This window comes from Salmo salar, chromosome 07 (assembly GCF_965601325.2).
Source record: "Salmo salar chromosome 07, fSalSal1, whole genome shotgun sequence".
NCBI classification, from domain to species: domain Eukaryota; kingdom Metazoa; phylum Chordata; class Actinopteri; order Salmoniformes; family Salmonidae; genus Salmo; species Salmo salar.
In genome coordinates, this window is record NC_138297.1 from 62,694,409 (window position 1) to 62,712,764 (window position 18,356).

Here is an 18,356-nt window from a genome sequence, read left to right on the forward strand (position 1 = left end):
GTGTAATAGATAAGGGAGAGTGGATATTAGAAGTCGGTTCGCTCCCTCCATCTCCTTAGATGATGTATGTCTCCTGCTTGGCTGGTAATGAGGCCTCTCTTTCACGGTGGATCCTGGTCTGTGTCCCAAATGCGCTACTTTTAGCGCACTACTTTTGACCTCAGCCGTATGTGCCCTGGTCAAAGTAGTGCGCTATAAAGGGTACAGGTGATTTGGAACGCCCTCATGATATTACCCACATACACACTAGACGTGGTCAGCACACAGCCATGCATCTCTGTGACAGCAACACATACTGTTCTATTCCAGTTTCCACCAGGCCTTAACAACATGTTACTGGCCAGTGTTTTTACAGCTAACGCCGGTTTGCCTGAGGCTGATGCCGTGCAGTTGTTTGTACACATGCATATACACACAGTCTCATTCAAATGCACACATGTGCACATACACTCTAACATATTCAGTTGGCCTTGCTGTTAGGATTTTACACTCTAACATATTCAGTTGGCCTTGCTGTTAGGATTTTACACTCTAACATATTCAGTTGGCCTTGCTGTTAGGATTTTACACTCTAACATATTCAGTTGGCCTTGCTGTTAGGATTTTACACTCTAACATATTCAGTTGGCCTTGCTGTTAGGATTTTACACTCTAACATATTCAGTTGGCCTTGCTGTTAGGATTTTACACTCTAACATATTCAGTTGACCTTGCTGTTAGGATTTTACACTCTAACATATTCAGTTGACCTTGCTGTTAGGATTTTACACTCTAACATATTCAGTTGGCCTTGCTGTTAGGATTTTACACTCTAACATATTCAGTTGGCCTTGCTGTTAGGATTTTACACTCTAACATATTCAGTTGGCCTTGCTGTTAGGATTTTACACTCTAACATATTCAGTTGGCCTTGCTGTTAGGATTTTACACTCTAACATATTCAGTTGACCTTGCTGTTAGGATTTTACACTCTAACATATTCAGTTGACCTTGCTGTTAGGATTTTACACTCTAACATATTCAGTTGGCCTTGCTGTTAGGATTTTACACTCTAACATATTCAGTTGGCCTTGCTGTTAGGATTTTTGTTGTCCTTGATGTCTTTGTTGTTTTTTGCATTGTTGTTTTCTGTTTTCCTTTGTCTTTCTCTTTTTTGTCTTTTGTTCATTTTGTTGGTTGTTGGTGCACGGGGGAAGTCTTGTGGGTGGGGAGTGGAATAAAAAAAAATATCATTATTATTATTATTATTTGTATTTATTTTTCTCAGGGGGGGGTCTCAGATGGTTAAGGGGCAGCTCTTGGGGAACTGTGGGGGGGATCTCAGATGGTTAAGGGGCAGCTCATGGGGAACTGTGGGGGGGGTCTCAGATGGTTAAGGGGCAGCTCTTGGGGAACTGTGGGGGGGTCTCAGATGGTTAAGGGGCAGCTCTTGGGGAACTGTGGGGGATCTCAGATGGTTAAGGGGCAGCTCTTGGGGAACTGTGGGGGGGATCTCAGATGGTTAAGAGGCAGCTCTTGGGGAACTGTGGGGGGGGATCTCAGATGGTTAAGGGGCAGCTCTTGGGGAACTGTGGGGGATCTCAGATGGTTAAGGGGCAGCTCTTGGGGAACTGTGGGGGGGTCTCAGATGGTTAAGGGGCAGCTCTTGGGGAACTGTGGGGGATCTCAGATGGTTAAGGGGCAGCTCTTGGGGAACTGTGGGGGGGATCTCAGATGGTTAAGAGGCAGCTCTTGGGGAACTGTGGGGGGGGATCTCAGATGGTTAAGGGGCAGCTCTTGGGGAACTGTGGGGGGATCTCAGATGGTTAAGGGGCAGCTCTTGGGGAACTGTGGGGGGGGATCTCAGATGGTTAAGGGGCAGCTCTTGGGGAACTGTTGGGGGGTCTCAGATGGTTAAGGGGCAGCTCTTGGGGAACTGTGGGGGGATCTCAGATGGTTAAGGGCAGCTCTTGGAGAACTGTGGGGGGGGAGATCTCAGATGGTTAAGGGGCAGCTCTTGGGGAACTATGGGGGGGTCTCAGATGGTTAAGGGGCAGCTCTTGGGGAACTGTGGGGGATCTCAGATGGTTAAGGGGCAGCTCATGGGGAACTGTGGGGGGGATCTCAGATGGTTAAGGGGCAGCTCTTGGAGAACTGTGGGGGGGATCTCAGATGGTTAAGGGGCAGCTCATGGGGAACTGTGGGGGGGATCTCAGATGGTTAAGGGGCAGCTCATGGGGAACTGTGGGGGGGGTCTCAGATGGTTAAGGGGCAGCTCTTGGAGAACTGTGGGGGGGATCTCAGATGGTTAAGGGGCAGCTCATGGGGAACTGTGGGGGGGGGATCTCAGATGGTTAAGGGGCAGCTCATGGGGAACTGTGGGGGGGATCTCAGATGGTTAAGGGGCAGCTCATGGGGAACTGTGGGGGGGATCTCAGATGGTTAAGGGGCAGCTCTTGGGGAACTGTGGGGGGATCTTGGAGGGCTGGCGGTTGGGAGTTTGGGCCAGTGACTGATGGATCGTTGGTTCAGGTTCCCGTTTTTTCATCTGTCAACGTCCCCTTGAGCAGGGCGTTGACCCTGGTTGCTTCTGTGTGTCACTCTGGATGGGAGTCTGTTAGATGACTAATGGGATGTAGTTGTTTACCTGCTTCACTACAAGTATATTGTATGTTTTAAACATTCAATAAAAACATTTAATAAATAAAAACTAAAAACAACATGTTACTGTTCTCTGATAAAGCCTTGTTTCCTCCTGACCCGTGTTCCTGCAGAGTGAACCGTGGTTTCAGCCATATATACCTGTTGTTCTGTCTATCTAGTTATTTGTCTATGGCCAGGCCAGACAGGGACCGTTTGAGGAAATAAAGCGCACCTTGTCTAGTGTAACACACATTCTCACATCCTCTCTCTCTCTCTCACACACACACACACACACACACACACACACACACACACACACACACCACACACACACACACACACACACACACACACACACACACACACACACACACACACACACACACACACACACACACACACACACACACACAGGTGTAAGACAACACAGTAAGGGTGTTTTATTTTATCAGATTTATCAGCTGTAGAATGACCAGACAGTCTCTGTCGTCCCCCCCCCCACTCTCTCTCAGGTCATCATTTCTGTGTGGAGGGCCACAGTCCCAGCTGTGTGGAGAACTCAGAGTGTGTGAATCTGGAGGCTGGGTCCTGCTGCAGCTGTAAAGATGGCTACCGCGCCCTGAGGGATGACAGCGCGTACTGTGGAGGTGCAGTACTCTTACTACAACAATGGCATCACTAAGCCAACACTCATTTAAGTCATCTTCATCGCCCCAGTCCATTCTATCTACTAATCCTTGTGATCTTTGGCTCTCTTCTCTGTTGTGGCCCAGCTTTGCTGGTTGTGCACCTTGTGGTCTTTGGCTCTCTTCTCTGTTGTGGCCTGGCTTTGCTGGTTGTGCACCTTGTGGTCTTTGGCTCTCTTCTCTGTTGTGGCCTGGCTTTGCTGGTTGTGCACCTTGTGGTCTTTGGCTCTCTTCTCTGTTGTGGCCTGGCTTTTCTGGTTGTGCACCTTGTGGTCTTTGGCTCTCTTCTCTGTTGTGGCCCAGCTTTGCTGGTTGTACAAAACTCCAATACCTCATTTAGAAGTGGTCTTTCGAGGAGCTTGGACTTCATTGTTTTTCATGTTTATCTTAGTTTGGGATTACAATCATATACTGTAGGGCTGTGTAAGTAGGTACAGGGATGACTACGATATCAAGCAGTGGTGTCTACTTTAAGCAGGAGAAATTTCGAGGGCTTATAATTAAGCTCTTCTCATTCTATATTTCTTTCCATATATTAATGATCTCTAGGAAACATTTCATTACTACGACCCCTGACCCCTCCACTCATCAGACCAGCCTCACAGCCATAAATGACCTGTACTACCTCTACGACCCCTGACCCCTCCACTCATCAGACCAGCCTCACAGCCATAAATGACCTGTACTACCTCTACAACCCCTGACCCCTCCACTCATCAGACCAGCCTCACAGCCATAAATTACCTGTTTTACCTCTACGACCCCTGACCCCTCCACTCATCAGACCAGCCTTACAGCCATAAATGACCTGTACTACCTCTACAACCCCTGACCCCTCCACTCATCAGACCATCCTCACAGCCATAAATGACCTGTACTACCTCTACAACCCCTGACCCCTCCACTCATCAGACCATCCTCACAGCCATAAATGACCTGTACTACCTCTATGACCCCTGACCCCTCCCCTCATCAGACCATCCTCACAGCCATAAATGACCTGTACTACCTCTATGACCCCTGACCCCTCCCCTCATCAGACCATCCTCACAGCCATAAATGACCTGTACTACCTCTATGACCCCTGACCCCTCCACTCATCAGACCATCCTCACAGCCATAAATGACCTGTACTACCTCTACAACCCCTGACCCCTCCACTCATCAGACCATCCTCACAGCCATAAATGACCTGTACTACCTCTATGACCCCTGACCCCTCCACTCATCAGACCAGCCTCACAGCCTTAGGCCCCGGTCCATCATACTCCCACCACTGGTGGGTTAAAAATACCCATGGTACATTGCAGCCAGGTTAATTTGCCACAGCTGGCAGTCTCTCCGGTTGTTCATACTGCAAGCCTTACTACCTTATTCCCCATCATACTCCAACCATGGGGTGGTAAAAATACTCCACGGTACAATGCAGAGCCCAGGTCTATTTAGCATGCCAGTCGCAGACAGACAGTCTCCCACCGACCAACCAACTGCTGCTAATGAGAACAGTTGGTCCGGTGATTAGTCAGTGTCTGAGTGTGTGTGCATAATTAAAGATGCTATCATCCCCCCTGTCATTAATTACCAGTGTGTCTAACCTTCTTGCTCTATGGTCCTGCCAGGTTTGTCTCTGTGGCCACTGTGGGTTATGGACTGTGACCTTGTCTAGGGAAGGAGGGAGGGAGGTTTGGCATAAGTCACCACTGGACTCTTGTCTTTTGATGTTGCTCTTTCTTTCTGTCTCTGTTTTGGTCTCTCTCTCTCTAAGGTTCTCTAATGACTATATTCTAATGTGTTCTATTGCTTTTTGGGAAACATCTATTTAATTTTCTGTTAGGGAGAATACTTGGAAAACCAAAATACTTTACTTTCGACAAGGCGCTGTAAAAGTGTTGGCATGGCAGCTTAAATGTTTTCTGGGTGATTGCATCCCGGGAGTTTTGTTTTCCTATTCTGCCTGATCAAAATAGCACAACTAGGAACAAGAACACGCTCTCTCCTTGATGGCATCATGACTCATTTAAATGGCGAATGTCGCAGTTGATTGGTTTGAGTTGCGTGTTCTGAGCTCTAATTGGTTTAGCCCTGTGAGTGTGTGGGGACTGGGGATGTCATTCTGAACAGATAAGGGCGTTAAGGCTTCATAGACTGCTGGGAATACAGATGAAGTCACTTCTTAAATGTTTTATTAAAAGCAGTGGAATAGGACCCTCAGGGAGATGGAGAGAGAGAGTTTGAAAGACTGTGTGAGAGGGAAAGAAAGGCAGAGAGAGAGAAAGAGAGAGAGGGAGATGAAGAAAGACAGAGAGAGAGAGTGTTTATTGGTGTGTTAAGGAGCACCATCAGACAGGCCAAGTGTTCGGAGCAATAAGCCAAGCATGTAAAACCCAGAGAGAGCCTTTAGGTGGCTTCAGCCCCAGAGAAAGCCTTTCAGAGGTTTGGGTCTTGTCTGTCTACCTGAATGTATGTGGTCAATGCCTGCAGATAGAGTATAGAGTAGGTCATGTTGGCTTGCCTTGTTGACTTCATCTGTTAACTCAAGGAGTGACATAGTACTGTCAGGTTCGATCATTCACTCGTGTCTTTCTACATGTCTTCTCCTCTGTTTCAATAAGTTGTACACATGATGAATAGACAGGTATTATTAACAATACCAAGGTACTTACTGTACTTCTGCCAAGATTACCTTTCCCTCACAGCTTATAGGGGCGGCAGGTAGCCTAGTGGTTAGAGTGTTGGGCCAGTAACCGAAAGGTTGCTGGATCGACTCCCTGAGCTGACAAGGTTAAAATCTGATGTTTTGCCCCTGAACAAGGCAGTGAACCCACTGTTCCCCGATAGGCTGTCTCTGTAAATAAGAATTTGTTCTTAACTGACTTGCCTAGTTAAATAAAGGTTTAAAAAACTAAATGCGGACAAGGTCCTATTGTCTTTGTTGTGACAGCAGTCCTAGCCATCTGTCCAACCATGAGCACGCCACAGAACAGGCCACAGGAGTTTCCTATACAACAATGAGTCAGCACACAATGGTCCTGCTGTAACATACCCTGTTTCTTTTAGCTCTCTCACAGTCAAACCAACACCACAGGACCGTTGGTGGCTATAGTCACACCAGTCAAACCAACACCACAGGACCGTTGGTGGCAATAGTCACACCAGTCAAACCAACACCACAGGACCGTTGGTGGCTATAGTCACACCAGTCAAACCAACACCACAGGACCGTTGGTGGCTATAGTCATACAGTACCAGTCAAACCAACACCACAGGACCGTTGGTGGCTATAGTCATACAGTACCAGTCAAACCAACACCACAGGACCGTTGGTGGCTATAGTCATACAGTACCAGTCAAACCAATACCACAGGACCGTTGGTGGCTATAGTCACACCAGTCAAACCAATACCACAGGACCGTTGGTGGCAATAGTCACACAAGTCAAACCAACACCACAGGACCGTTGGTGACTATAGTCATACAGTACCAGTCAAACCAACACCACAGGACCGTTGGTGGCTATAGTCATACAGTACCAGTCAAACCAATACCACAGGACCGTTGGTGGCTATAGTCATACCAGTCAAACCAACACCACAGGACCGTTGGTGGCTATAGTCATACAGTACCAGTCAAACCAACACCACAGGACCGTTGGTGGCTTTAGTCATACAGTACCAGTCAAACCAACACCACAGGACCGTTGGTGGCTATAGTCATACAGTACCAGTCAAACCAACACCACAGGATCGTTGGTGGCTATAGTCATACAGTACCAGTCAAACCAACACCACAGGACCGTTGGTGGCTTTAGTCATACAGTACCAGTCAAACCAACACCACAGGACCGTTGGTGGCTATAGTCATACAGTACCAGTCAAACCAACACCACAGGATCGTTGGTGGCTATAGTCATACAGTACCAGTCAAACCAACACCACAGGACCGTTGGTGGCTATAGTCATACAGTACCAGTCAAACCATCACCACAGGACCGTTGGTGGCTTTAGTCATACAGTACCAGTCAAACCAACACCACAGGACCATTGGTGGCTATAGTCATACAGTACCAGTCGAACCAACACCACAGGACCGTTGGTGACTATAGTCACACCAGTCAAACCAACACCACAGGATCGTTGGTGGCTATAGTCATACAGTACCAGTCAAACCAACACCACAGGACTGTTGGTGGCTAAAGTCATACAATACCAGTCAAACCAACACCACAGGACCGTTGGTGGCTTTAGTCATACAGTACCAGTCAAACCAATTCCACAGGACCGTTGGTGGCTTTAGTCATACAGTACCAGTCAAACCATCACCACAGGACCGTTGGTGGCTATAGTCATACAGTACCAGTCAAACCAACACCACAGGACCGTTGGTGGCTATAGTCATACAGTACCAGTCAAACCAACACCACTGGATCGTTGGTGGCTATAGTCATACCAACACCACTGGATCGTTGGTGGCTATAGTCATACCAGTCAAACCAACACCACAGGACCATTGGTGGCTATAGTCATACAATACCAGTCAAACCAACACGAGAGAGAGAGAGAGAGAGAGAGAGAGAGAGAGAGAGAGAGAGAGAGAGAGAGAGTTTGAGTTTTTATAAAACCTTTATTTTCTACTCAATTGTTAACATAAATAATGACATACTGTCTTTTCAGAAATGAAACACCAAATGTAATTCCTAAAAAAAAGACAAAAATACACAAAAAATACAAAAATAACAAAAAAATTTAAACATTTAAAAACTAAAGAACCTATACATTCAACTTATTTCTCCAACAAAAAATAATTTCCCCTCCTCTACAAAACAAAGCGCTCCTTCGTATGCCCACTTCTCCTCAAACAATGGGAGATCTTTTACAGCTGAGTAGAACTCAAAATCCACTTTTATTCTTATTTTCACTAATCCTTTAAAAACACATCTTACATCCTGCCCATATCCCGTTTCTATCTTATGTTTCCTACTCAGAAAAATGGACATCTTTGCTTGTCCCAAAATAAAATTTAACAGTTGACATTTTCTTTTCTGTTGCTTTCTATATTGAAACCCCAAAATAAAAACAGTGTTATTGAAAATCTCCCCTACAGCTTTAAACAAAGACTCCAGCATCTCCAAGAGAGGTTTTATCCTCTCACACTCCATAAAACAGTGAAAAATGGTTTCTCTTATATTACAAAAAGGACATCCATCTCCAACATCTGAGTTAATAACAGATACAAAAGCATTAACTGCAATGATGCCATGCAAAACCCTCCATTGCATATCACCAGTACCCTTTTGTAACGGTGGCTTGTACAGTGCTCTCCATGCTGGCTTTACCTTGTCATCAATGCCCAATTTTACCCTCCATGGAGTGTCTTTTCTAGTTTTCAATTTATCTTTATTCAACACCTTGACACACCCCCTATATAAGTCTTTCCCATTCACCTCATCCAAACCCACCTCTTCCAACCCTCTCAAATCCAGTAATATCGCCTTTCTTTCTGACTCTGGGATATTTGGTGTAATCCCTAGTCTTGGAAATGAGACGTCTTCATCTTGTACCTTCTTCTTGTGGCTATGAAGCATATCCCACTCTTCTGCTGACAAAGCCTTCCTGCAGCTTCCCAGCAGTTGTCCTACCATCCTTTCCGACCTCACCCCCAAATGTTCAGCCACCCGTCTTCCATCCATTAAGGCGGGCCCAGCCATGGCCATTAACTGTTTTAAGGTGATGATTTTGCCCTTCACCAGAATCTTGGAAAAATGTGGAACAGCTGCAGTTGTGCAATCAAGTCTTGCCCCATACACCAGAGGTTCCTCCAACAGCCAATGCACTGACTCCGCTGAAGTTCGTCTGGACACCTTCATTATGCTCCACACCCTAAGAAGGCCTCTGTAAAACGGAGGTATTCCCTCCCTAGAAATCTGGCTACTATCAACCAAAAATAAAGCTTTCTTTAAACCTAATCCTCCAACCTGCTGTAATACAAGACCTGCCACCCCTCTCCAAACCACTTTTTCCAGTCCATAAAGCAACCTTTGAATAAACTGAAACCGGAAAGCAGCAGCCCTACTAGCAAGATGTACAAGACCTTGTCCCCCCTCCTCTTTTGACAAATACAAAACACTTTGTGGAACCCAGTGATATTTATCCCAAAAGAAATCCACAATTATTGCCTGTATCTTAGCCAGAAGGCCAGATGGTGGTTCTAAAACTGACAACCGATGCCACAGTGCAGAGGCAATCACATTGTTAACTATAATAGTGCGCCCCCTATATGACATACGAGATAGCAACCAACGCCATTTCCTTATCCTCCCTTCCACCATTTCAACCACCCCAATCCAATTTTTTTCCATAGTCCCCTCATCTCCCAGGTACACTCCAAGATACTTAAAACCTCCCTTACACCATTCCAGCCCCCCTGGCAAAGCCATGATCCCTCCAGACCATTCTCCAATCTGTAAAGCACAACTCTTTTCCCAATTTACCTTTGCAGAGGATATTCCCCTAAAACGATCAACCATTAGACTCAAACTATCCACCTCCGCTTGATTTTTCACTAAAACAACTACATCATCAGCATAGGCTGAGAGACGAATAGGAGGAATATCCCTTGAAAGGTACACCCCCTCAATGCGACTTCTAATGCTATTTAGTAGTGGCTCTATAGCAATGGCATATAACATTCCCGACAAAGAACATCCCTGCCTAATACCTCTACACACTTTAAAAGGAGCACTCAAATCACCGTTAACTTTCAATACACTTTCAATGTCACCATATATCACCTCTATCATGGCAATAAAACCAGAGCTGAACCCAAACGCCTCCAAAGTGTGCCATAAATATTGATGTTCAACTCGGTCAAATGCCTTTTCCTGATCAATTGAAATTAGACCAGCATCCAACCCAATAGCCCTAGAGACGTCCAAAAAATCACGAATCAGAGAAATGTTATCCCCTATCTGCCTGCCAGGAACACAGTAGGACTGGTCCGTATGTATGATCTGCCCCATCACCTCCCTCAACCTGTTGGACAAAGCCTTTGACAGGATCTTATAATCAGTGCACAATAAAGCCACCGGCCTCCAGTTCTTCACCTCCCTAGGGTCACCCTTTTTGGGCAGTAGGGTGAGGACAGCCCTTCTGCAGCTTATTGGTAGTAACCCTCCGGTTAAACTATCATTAACTACTGCTAGCCAATCCTCTCCCAACATAGCCCAAAAAGACTTTAAAAAATCAACGGGAAGCCCATCAATGCCTGGTGCCCTTCCATTTTCCATGCCTTTTAATGCAGTGTATAACTCCTGCAAAGACAATGGTTGCTCAAGCTCAACCTGAGCTTCTGCAGCCACCTGTGGGAGTCCATCAAGGAACTGCTGTGTCACTTTTTTATCCTCTTTGTACTCACACTTGTAGAGCTCAGCATAGAACTCTACTGCCCTCTTTCTAATTTCACTAGGTCTAGTGAGCTCTTGTCCAACAGCAGATTTTAGACAATGAATAATTTTTCTTTGTCCATTCTTTTTCTCTAAACCAAAGAAAAATTTGGATGAGGCATCCATTTCAGAGATTCCCTGAAACTTACTTCTCACCAATGCCCCCTGTGCTCTGATACCCAGCAGGTCTGCCAATGCAGCTTTTTTCCTCTTGAGGGCCTGAGTGTGGCCTCGATCTCCTGTGGTCTCAACCAACGTCATGAGTTCCACTATTTCAGTCTCTAGGGCTTTCATTGATCTGGTGATATCCTTGGTGACATTCCTCGTGTATTGCTTACAGAATTGTTGAATCTGGATTTTCCCTATATCCCACCACTGTTTAAGGGATACAAAACTGGCCTTTTGAGACCTCCACCTCTCCCAGAAAAAACTAAAACATTTCCTGAAGTGAGCATCACTCAATAAAGTTATGTTAAAATGCCAGTATGCGCTTTTAGGTTTTACATCGTTAATGAACACCACCTCTGTTATTAAACAATGATCAGAAAAACCCACTGGGGTTATCACACTTGATTTACAGACCTGAGATTGATGCTCAAAACAATAAAACCTATCTAACCTGGCCATAGAGATGGTGTTCTCTCTCACATGCACCCAGGTATACTGCCTTGTGCCTCCATGTTGACTCCGCCAAATATCACACAGTTCATTTGTTACAATGAGACGTTTTAAAAAAGTCCTTGAGGCTATATGAGGTTCTTTGTGATTTCTATCTAAATCACTGACTGTGCAGTTAAAATCCCCAGCAATAAATAAATAATCTTCAATACATTTCTCAATGGTATTTGATAATGTCTCTAAAAAGCATACCCTCTCAACTGCCACCACTGGGGCATATACATTTATCAGACACATAGTGATGTTTTCATACCTTACTCTAACTTTTAATAACCTCCCCTCAACTACCTCTTCAACCTCATATGACAAAGGCAAAAACCCTTTTGAGAACAAGATGGCCACACCCCCACTTTTTGAGTTTTTATGACTACACACCACTGTCCCCCCCACTCCTGTTGCCACATAACTTCATTTTCCAAATTACTATGCGTTTCTTGTAGAAAAATTATGTCACTTCCCTTTCCCCTAATTAACTCATACACTATGGCTCTTTTTTTAACGTCTCTTGCCCCATTTACGTTTAAAGAAGAAATCTTAAAACTGCTCATGGATGAAAAAAAAATACAGAGGAATACCCAGAAACCACATCTCTTTACATACTTAAAGCTGCGATTGAACTCTTTCATTTTCTTTAGAATTTTCATCACTTATCACTCTCGTGACCACTTTCTTGAGTCTAGCAATTTCAGGGCTTGTCAAACTTCCCCCTGTTATTTTTGACATCAGAAACTTTGCTGATTCAATAAACAATTCACTTTCAGGGAAAAAATCTGTTACATTATAATCCTGCATATATTTCTTCCCTTTTGTCAACTTCAGAAATTGACGTACCTTCTCAATCCCATACCTCCCTTCCACCCCATTTATCTCACTATTTTGTTGTGACGCGTCAGATGACTCACTCTCGCTATCCTCCCCAGAAGAAAACTCCATCTCTACAACCTGTTTATCTTCAAATGAATTATTAATCTCTACCTTCCTCTTGGAATTAGACCCTTCACCACCCCTTACATTCTTCCTCTTACTTCTCGGTACTTTGAAAACAGCTGCTTCCTTTTCCATTATTTCAATCTCCTCTTGACCTCCAATTTCATTTTCCAGCACCACCTCAGCGACGGCAGTCGCAATCTCACCGACTGTTTCCCCTCCCTCTTTGTTCTGATCTACCACAATTGCCCCCGTATCCACAATGCCTTCCTCTCCTACTTTTCCTACCACATCTGCCCACCTTCTCCCTTCCCCTGCACCCTTAGCATGTTCATCCCTTCGCGGTGGTGCGTTAGCTGCACCGGCACTAGAGCTGCTACCGGGCTCTGCGTGCTCATTCTCGGGACAATTACGCACCAAATGCCCCTCTCTTCCACAGCCAAAGCATTTCATTGATTCAGTAGAAGCGTAGAAGACATAATCAAATCCATCAATCTTAAAACTGAATGCTAAATTCAGTTCATCAGTGTCCTTTTTTAAAATCATATGCACTTGTCTCCTATGAGACACGACATGTTTCAGCAACGGAGATTTGCATCCAAAAAGAACCTTCTTTATTGTTGATACAATTTGACCATGACGAGATAACTCTCGCTCCAACACTTCATCTCTAACAAATGGTGGCACGTTAGAAAGTATAACTTTCTTTGCCGGATTCATAAGCGGAAATACCGGTGTCTGTGTCTCCCGCAACACAACACCACTCTCAACTATCGTATTCACCTTTTCAATGGAATCTAAGAATATCACTACAGCGCTATTCATCCTTGAGGCTGATTTGATACTATCACACCCAATGATAGCACCCACTGCCAAGCTACATTCTTCCACTGAAACCCCGGCCGCAGCAGGAATCTTTACTCCATGTCGCCGACTAAGTTTTTCAAACTCCAAACTTCCACGAGTGGCCATTGCAACCAGCCCCACCCGCTGGTTGTGCCCTCGCGAAAACCAACCTCAACGATCCCACCACCCCTATACGTGCTTAGTGATATTTAGACAAGATACCCTTAAAACAACTAAACTAATCAACACACATATATAATTCCAGTCGCTCTCACAATCACTCCTGCTACACGACTCACTCCCAGCATGCACTCCAACGAGAGAGAGAGAGAATGAGAGAGAGAGAGAAGCGGATTGAGAGAGAGAGAGAGAGAGAGAGAGAGAGAGAGAAGCGGATTGAGAGAGAGAGAGAGAGAGAGAAGCGGATTGAGAGAGAGAGAGAAGCGGATTGAGAGAGAGAGAGAGAGAAGCGGATTGAGAGAGAGAGAGAGAGAGAGAGAGAAGCGGATTGAGAGAGATAGATTGAGAGAGATTGAGAGAGATAGATTGAGAGAGATTGAGAGAGATAGATTGAGAGAGATTGAGAGAGAAGCGGATTGAGAGAGATTGAGAGAGAAGCGGATTGAGAGAGAGAGAGAGAAGCGGATTGAGAGAGAGAGAGAAGCGGATTGAGAGAGAGAGAGAGAGAGAAGCGGATTGAGAGAGAGAGAAGCGGATTGAGAGAGAGAGAGAGAGAGAAGCAGATTGAGAGAGAGAGAGAGAGAGAGAAGCGGATTGAGAGAGAGAGAGAGAGATAGAAGTGGATTGAGAGAGAGAGAGAGAGAGAGAGAGATAGAAGCGGATTGAGAGAGAGAGAGAGAGAGAGAGAGAGAGAGAGCTGTAGAGAGATCTAAAGAGTCTCTTCTTTATTTTTAGTCGTCTGTCCGTCTGTCCGTAGTTCTGCTGCCAGTGAAAGATATGCGGCCTGCTGTGCCAGCCATCCTCCATCTTCCAGCTAGACGCCAACCACCCCCTCTTAGAGAGAAATTGTATTATTTATTTCAGGGGGAAGAGAGAGACAGAGAGATCATTTAGAATGACTTTTTCAGGTGTCTGTAGTTAACAGTCATGCGGAATATCATTGGTGGCTTACTTGTGACTTACCGCGCGCAATGGTAGAATTTATCTAGTTATTCTTGTTTGTTTGCAAGCATGTGTGTGTGTGTGTGTGTGTGTGTGTGTGTGTGTGTGTGTGTGTGTGTGTGTGTGTGTGTGTGTGTGTGTGTGTGTGTAGTACAGGTGTATAGACTTATAGTCCTACTCTACACATATTTTTGCTATTTGCTGTACAGACAGGTCAGGCCAGGTCAGCCTAGATCATGAGCGCAACCCAACCCCTTAATCCAGCCACCCTAGTAGGCTGTTCTCTCTGCTACTGCAGGGTACCGGAGCACCATGTCTAGGTCCAAGAGGCTTCTAAACAGCTTCTACCCACAAGCCATAAGACTCCTGAACAACTAATCAAATGGCTACCCAGACTATTTGCATTTGCCCCCCCCCTTTTACATCCCTGCTAGCTCTACCTACGTGAACTACCTCAACTAACCGGTGTCCCCGCACGTTGACTCTGTACCGGTACCCCCCCCCCCCCCCCCCCCTGTATTTTTGAAACTGCATTGTTAGGGGTTCGTAAGTAAGCATTTCACTGTAAGGTCTACACCTGTTGTATTCGGCGCATGTGACTAATAGAATTTGATTTGATTTGACACTCTCCCTGCTCTTTATACATGAATGAAAGCGAGAATGTCATGTATAAAGAGCGCGTCGTGTCGTAGCAGAATGGTTAATGAAGCAGGTCTTGGAGTTAAAGTTGCGAGAGCAGTCTATAGTACTGTGTGTAGTCCTTTGAAGTATTCCTACCACGCTGCAAATGGAAACATGCGCTACTGACTCTATTTTCATTTAATTCTTTCAACCATGAACAGTATCATTATTGGATGATATCCTCCCTCTGGCTTTTTACTGTTGTTTTGCAATATCTCTGGTTAGCTTTATGTAGTGTATCCTTTGTAATTTATTTGTTTCCAAGAGCTCAGAAAGACTCAGAAGCCCAAAGCTAACACTGCAGCAGTTCTGACTTCTTAAATTAGGACTCGTGGGAAAGGTATTAATTTCATTTTCTTTCCTGTAAGGAAGCCACATCATACATCAGAAGAAATTGAAAAAAATAATAATATTACATTTGTCAATTACCTCAGCAGTTTGAACCGTGTTATAAGTAAAACGTTTGTTCCTGGCTTTCTGTTTACGGAGCTGCCCCCCTTCCCCTCTACTCCCCTCCTCTTCTCTGCAGAATGAACAGAACATTACAGAATGAACAGAACATAGAATGAAAGGAGATGAGGAAATAAACCGATAGTGAGAGAAAGAGAGAAAGAGAGGTAGAGCAAGGGAGAGTGAGAGAAAATAAGAGGTAGAGCAAGGGAGAGAGAGAAAGAGGGAGAGAAAGGGAGGGGGTAGTAATCCCAGTATTGTATGGTTGTTTCAGAGGCTCAGCAGTCAGAACTGGTTGTTCTATATGATTCTCTCTGCTGTTGCAGGTATAGATATAGCTACCACATCTGGTCTGCTATTAAAAGCTGTGTGATTCTCTCTGCTGCTGCAGGTATAGATATAGCTACCACGTCTGGTCTGCTATTAAAAGCTGTGTGATTCTCTCTGCTGCTGCAGGTATAGATATAGCTACCACATCTGGTCTGCTATTAAAAGCTGTGTGATTCTCTCTGCTGTTCAGTCTATAGCTATAGCTACCACATCTGGTCTGCTATTAAAAGCTGTGTGATTCTCTCTGCTGCTGCAGGTATAGATATAGCTACCACATCTGGTCTGCTATTAAAAGCTGTGTGATTCTCTCTGCTGCTGCAGCTATAGCTATAGCTACCACATCTGGTCTGCTATTAAAAGCTGTGTGATTCTCTCTGCTGCTGCAGGTATAGATATAGCTACCACATCTGGTCTGCTATTAAAAGCTGTGTGATTCTCTCTGCTGTTCAGTCTATAGCTATAGCTACCACATCTGGTCTGCTATTAAAAGCTGTGTGATTCTCTCTGCTGTTGCAGGTATAGATATAGCTACCACATCTGGTCTGCTATTAAAAGCTGTGTGATTCTCTCTGCTGTTCAGTCTATAGCTATAGCTACCACAATAAGGGCTTATATAGTATTGAAAGCTGCTGAGAAATGCATATATTTCAATTTATATGTCTACAGACTGGGGTGAACATGGAGCTTTTGAATTGACTGTTGTGACCTTGACAGACAGTGGTTGACGATGTGATTGGAATGGGTTTAAAGAGGGTGTTGCTTTGCTTTTCAAAGAACCTGGCGGTCTGTCAGTATAAATGTAAAAATATCCCCCACAAGCTAATATTCTGTTTTCAAACATATTTGGTTTGACATGGGGGATCGTATTTGGCTGTTTGAAAATTCAACATGGGATGTCGTGATTCCGGAGTTGTGCGTTGCAAAATCACTGAAGACATCATCTTACCCCAGGCTCAGCGCCGTGCATCTCGTAGCGATAGCACCACCATAGAGATGAGTTAGATCATGGAGATTGAAGATCCCATTCCATTATAGGCTACAAGCTGCATGAATACTCATTGACGTGTGTGTGTGTGTTTGTGTGCTTGCGTGCTTGAGGCACTCTGAGGTTTTCCATCATTCCTCTCTCAATGAACAGTGTTCTATAAAAGAGACAGAGCACTTTGCTGTGACACTTCATCCAGATACCTTCAAGTCCAATCAAATCAAAATGACATTTTATTTGTCACATGCGCCGAATACAACAGCTGTAGACCTTACCGTGAAATGCTTACTTTCAAGCCCTTAACCAACAATGCAGTTTTAAGAAAATAGAATTAAGAAAATATTTACAAAATAAACTATGAAAATAGTCCGGGAGCAGTCTTATGGCTTGGGGGTAGAAGGTGTTAGGGAGCCTTTTGAACCTAAACGTGGCACTCCGGTACTGATTGCCGAGTCTTTTGACAATTTTTTGGATGCTCTTGATGGTGCAGCTGTAGAATTTTTTGAGGATCTGGGGACATATGCCAAATCTTTTCAGTCTCATGAGGGGGAAAAGGCGTGGTCGTGCCCATTTCACAACTTTCTTGGTGTGTTTGGACCAAGATAGTTTGTTGGTGATGTGGACACCAAGGAACTTGAAACTCTCGACCAGCTCCACTTCAGCCCCGTCGATGGAAATGGGCGTCTGTTCGGTCCACAATCAGCTACTTTGTCTTGCTCACATTGAGGGAGAGGTTGTTGGCCTGGCACCACACTGCCAGGTCTTTGGCCTCCACCCTATATGCTGTCTCATCATTGTCGGTGATCGGGCCTACCTCTGTTGTGTCGTCAACAAATCTAATGAAGGTGTTGGAGTCATGCTTGGCTACGCAGTCGTGGGTGAACAGGGAGTACAGGAGGGGACTAAGCGCGCACCCCTGAGGGGCCCCCATGTTGAGGATCAGCGTGGCAGATGTGTTACCTACTCTTACCACCTGGAGGCGGCCTGTCAGGAAGTCCAGGATCCAGTTGCAGAGGGAGGTGTTTAGTCCCAGAGTCCTTAGCTTAGCGATGAGCTTTGTGAGCACTATGGTGTTGACCGCTAAGCTGTAGTCAATGAACAGCATTCTAACAGCAGTCAGCTGTCAGGAGTTCCTTTTGTCCAGGAGGGAAAGGGCAGTGTGGTGTACAATTGAGATTTTGTCATCTGTGGATCTGTTGTGGCGGTATGTGAATTGGAGTGGGTCTAGGGTTTCTGGGATGATGGTGTCGATTTGAGCCATGACTAACCTTTCAAAGCACTTCATGGCTACCGACGTGATATTTATGGGGAAGTAGTCATTTAGGCAGGTTACCTTCACTTTCTTGGGCACAGGGACTATGGTGGTCTGCTTGAAACATGTAGGTTTTACAGACTGGTTGAAAATGTCAGTGAAGACACTTGCCAGTTGGTCCACGCATGCTCTGAGTACACATCCTCGTAATCCGTCTGGCCCCACGGCCTTGTGAATGTTGATCTGTTGAAAGGTCTCACTCACATCGGCTACGGAGAGTGTGATCACATAGTCGTTCGGAAAAGCTGGTGTTCTCATATATGCTTCAGTGTCGCTTGC

At 45.2% G+C, this 18,356-nt stretch overlaps 1 protein-coding gene across 1 annotated transcript in view; it reads left to right on the plus strand.

Moving 5' to 3' along the window:
* Window positions 1-18,356, plus strand: part of LOC106609796 (protein kinase C-binding protein NELL2) — a 115,013-nt gene that overhangs the window by 40,172 nt on the left and 56,485 nt on the right. Inside the window, exon 12 of the mRNA XM_045722361.2 lies at window positions 3,135-3,269. Within this exon, the coding sequence (XP_045578317.1) occupies window positions 3,135-3,269 (135 nt within the window). The remainder of the gene's footprint in view (window positions 1-3,134; window positions 3,270-18,356) is intronic.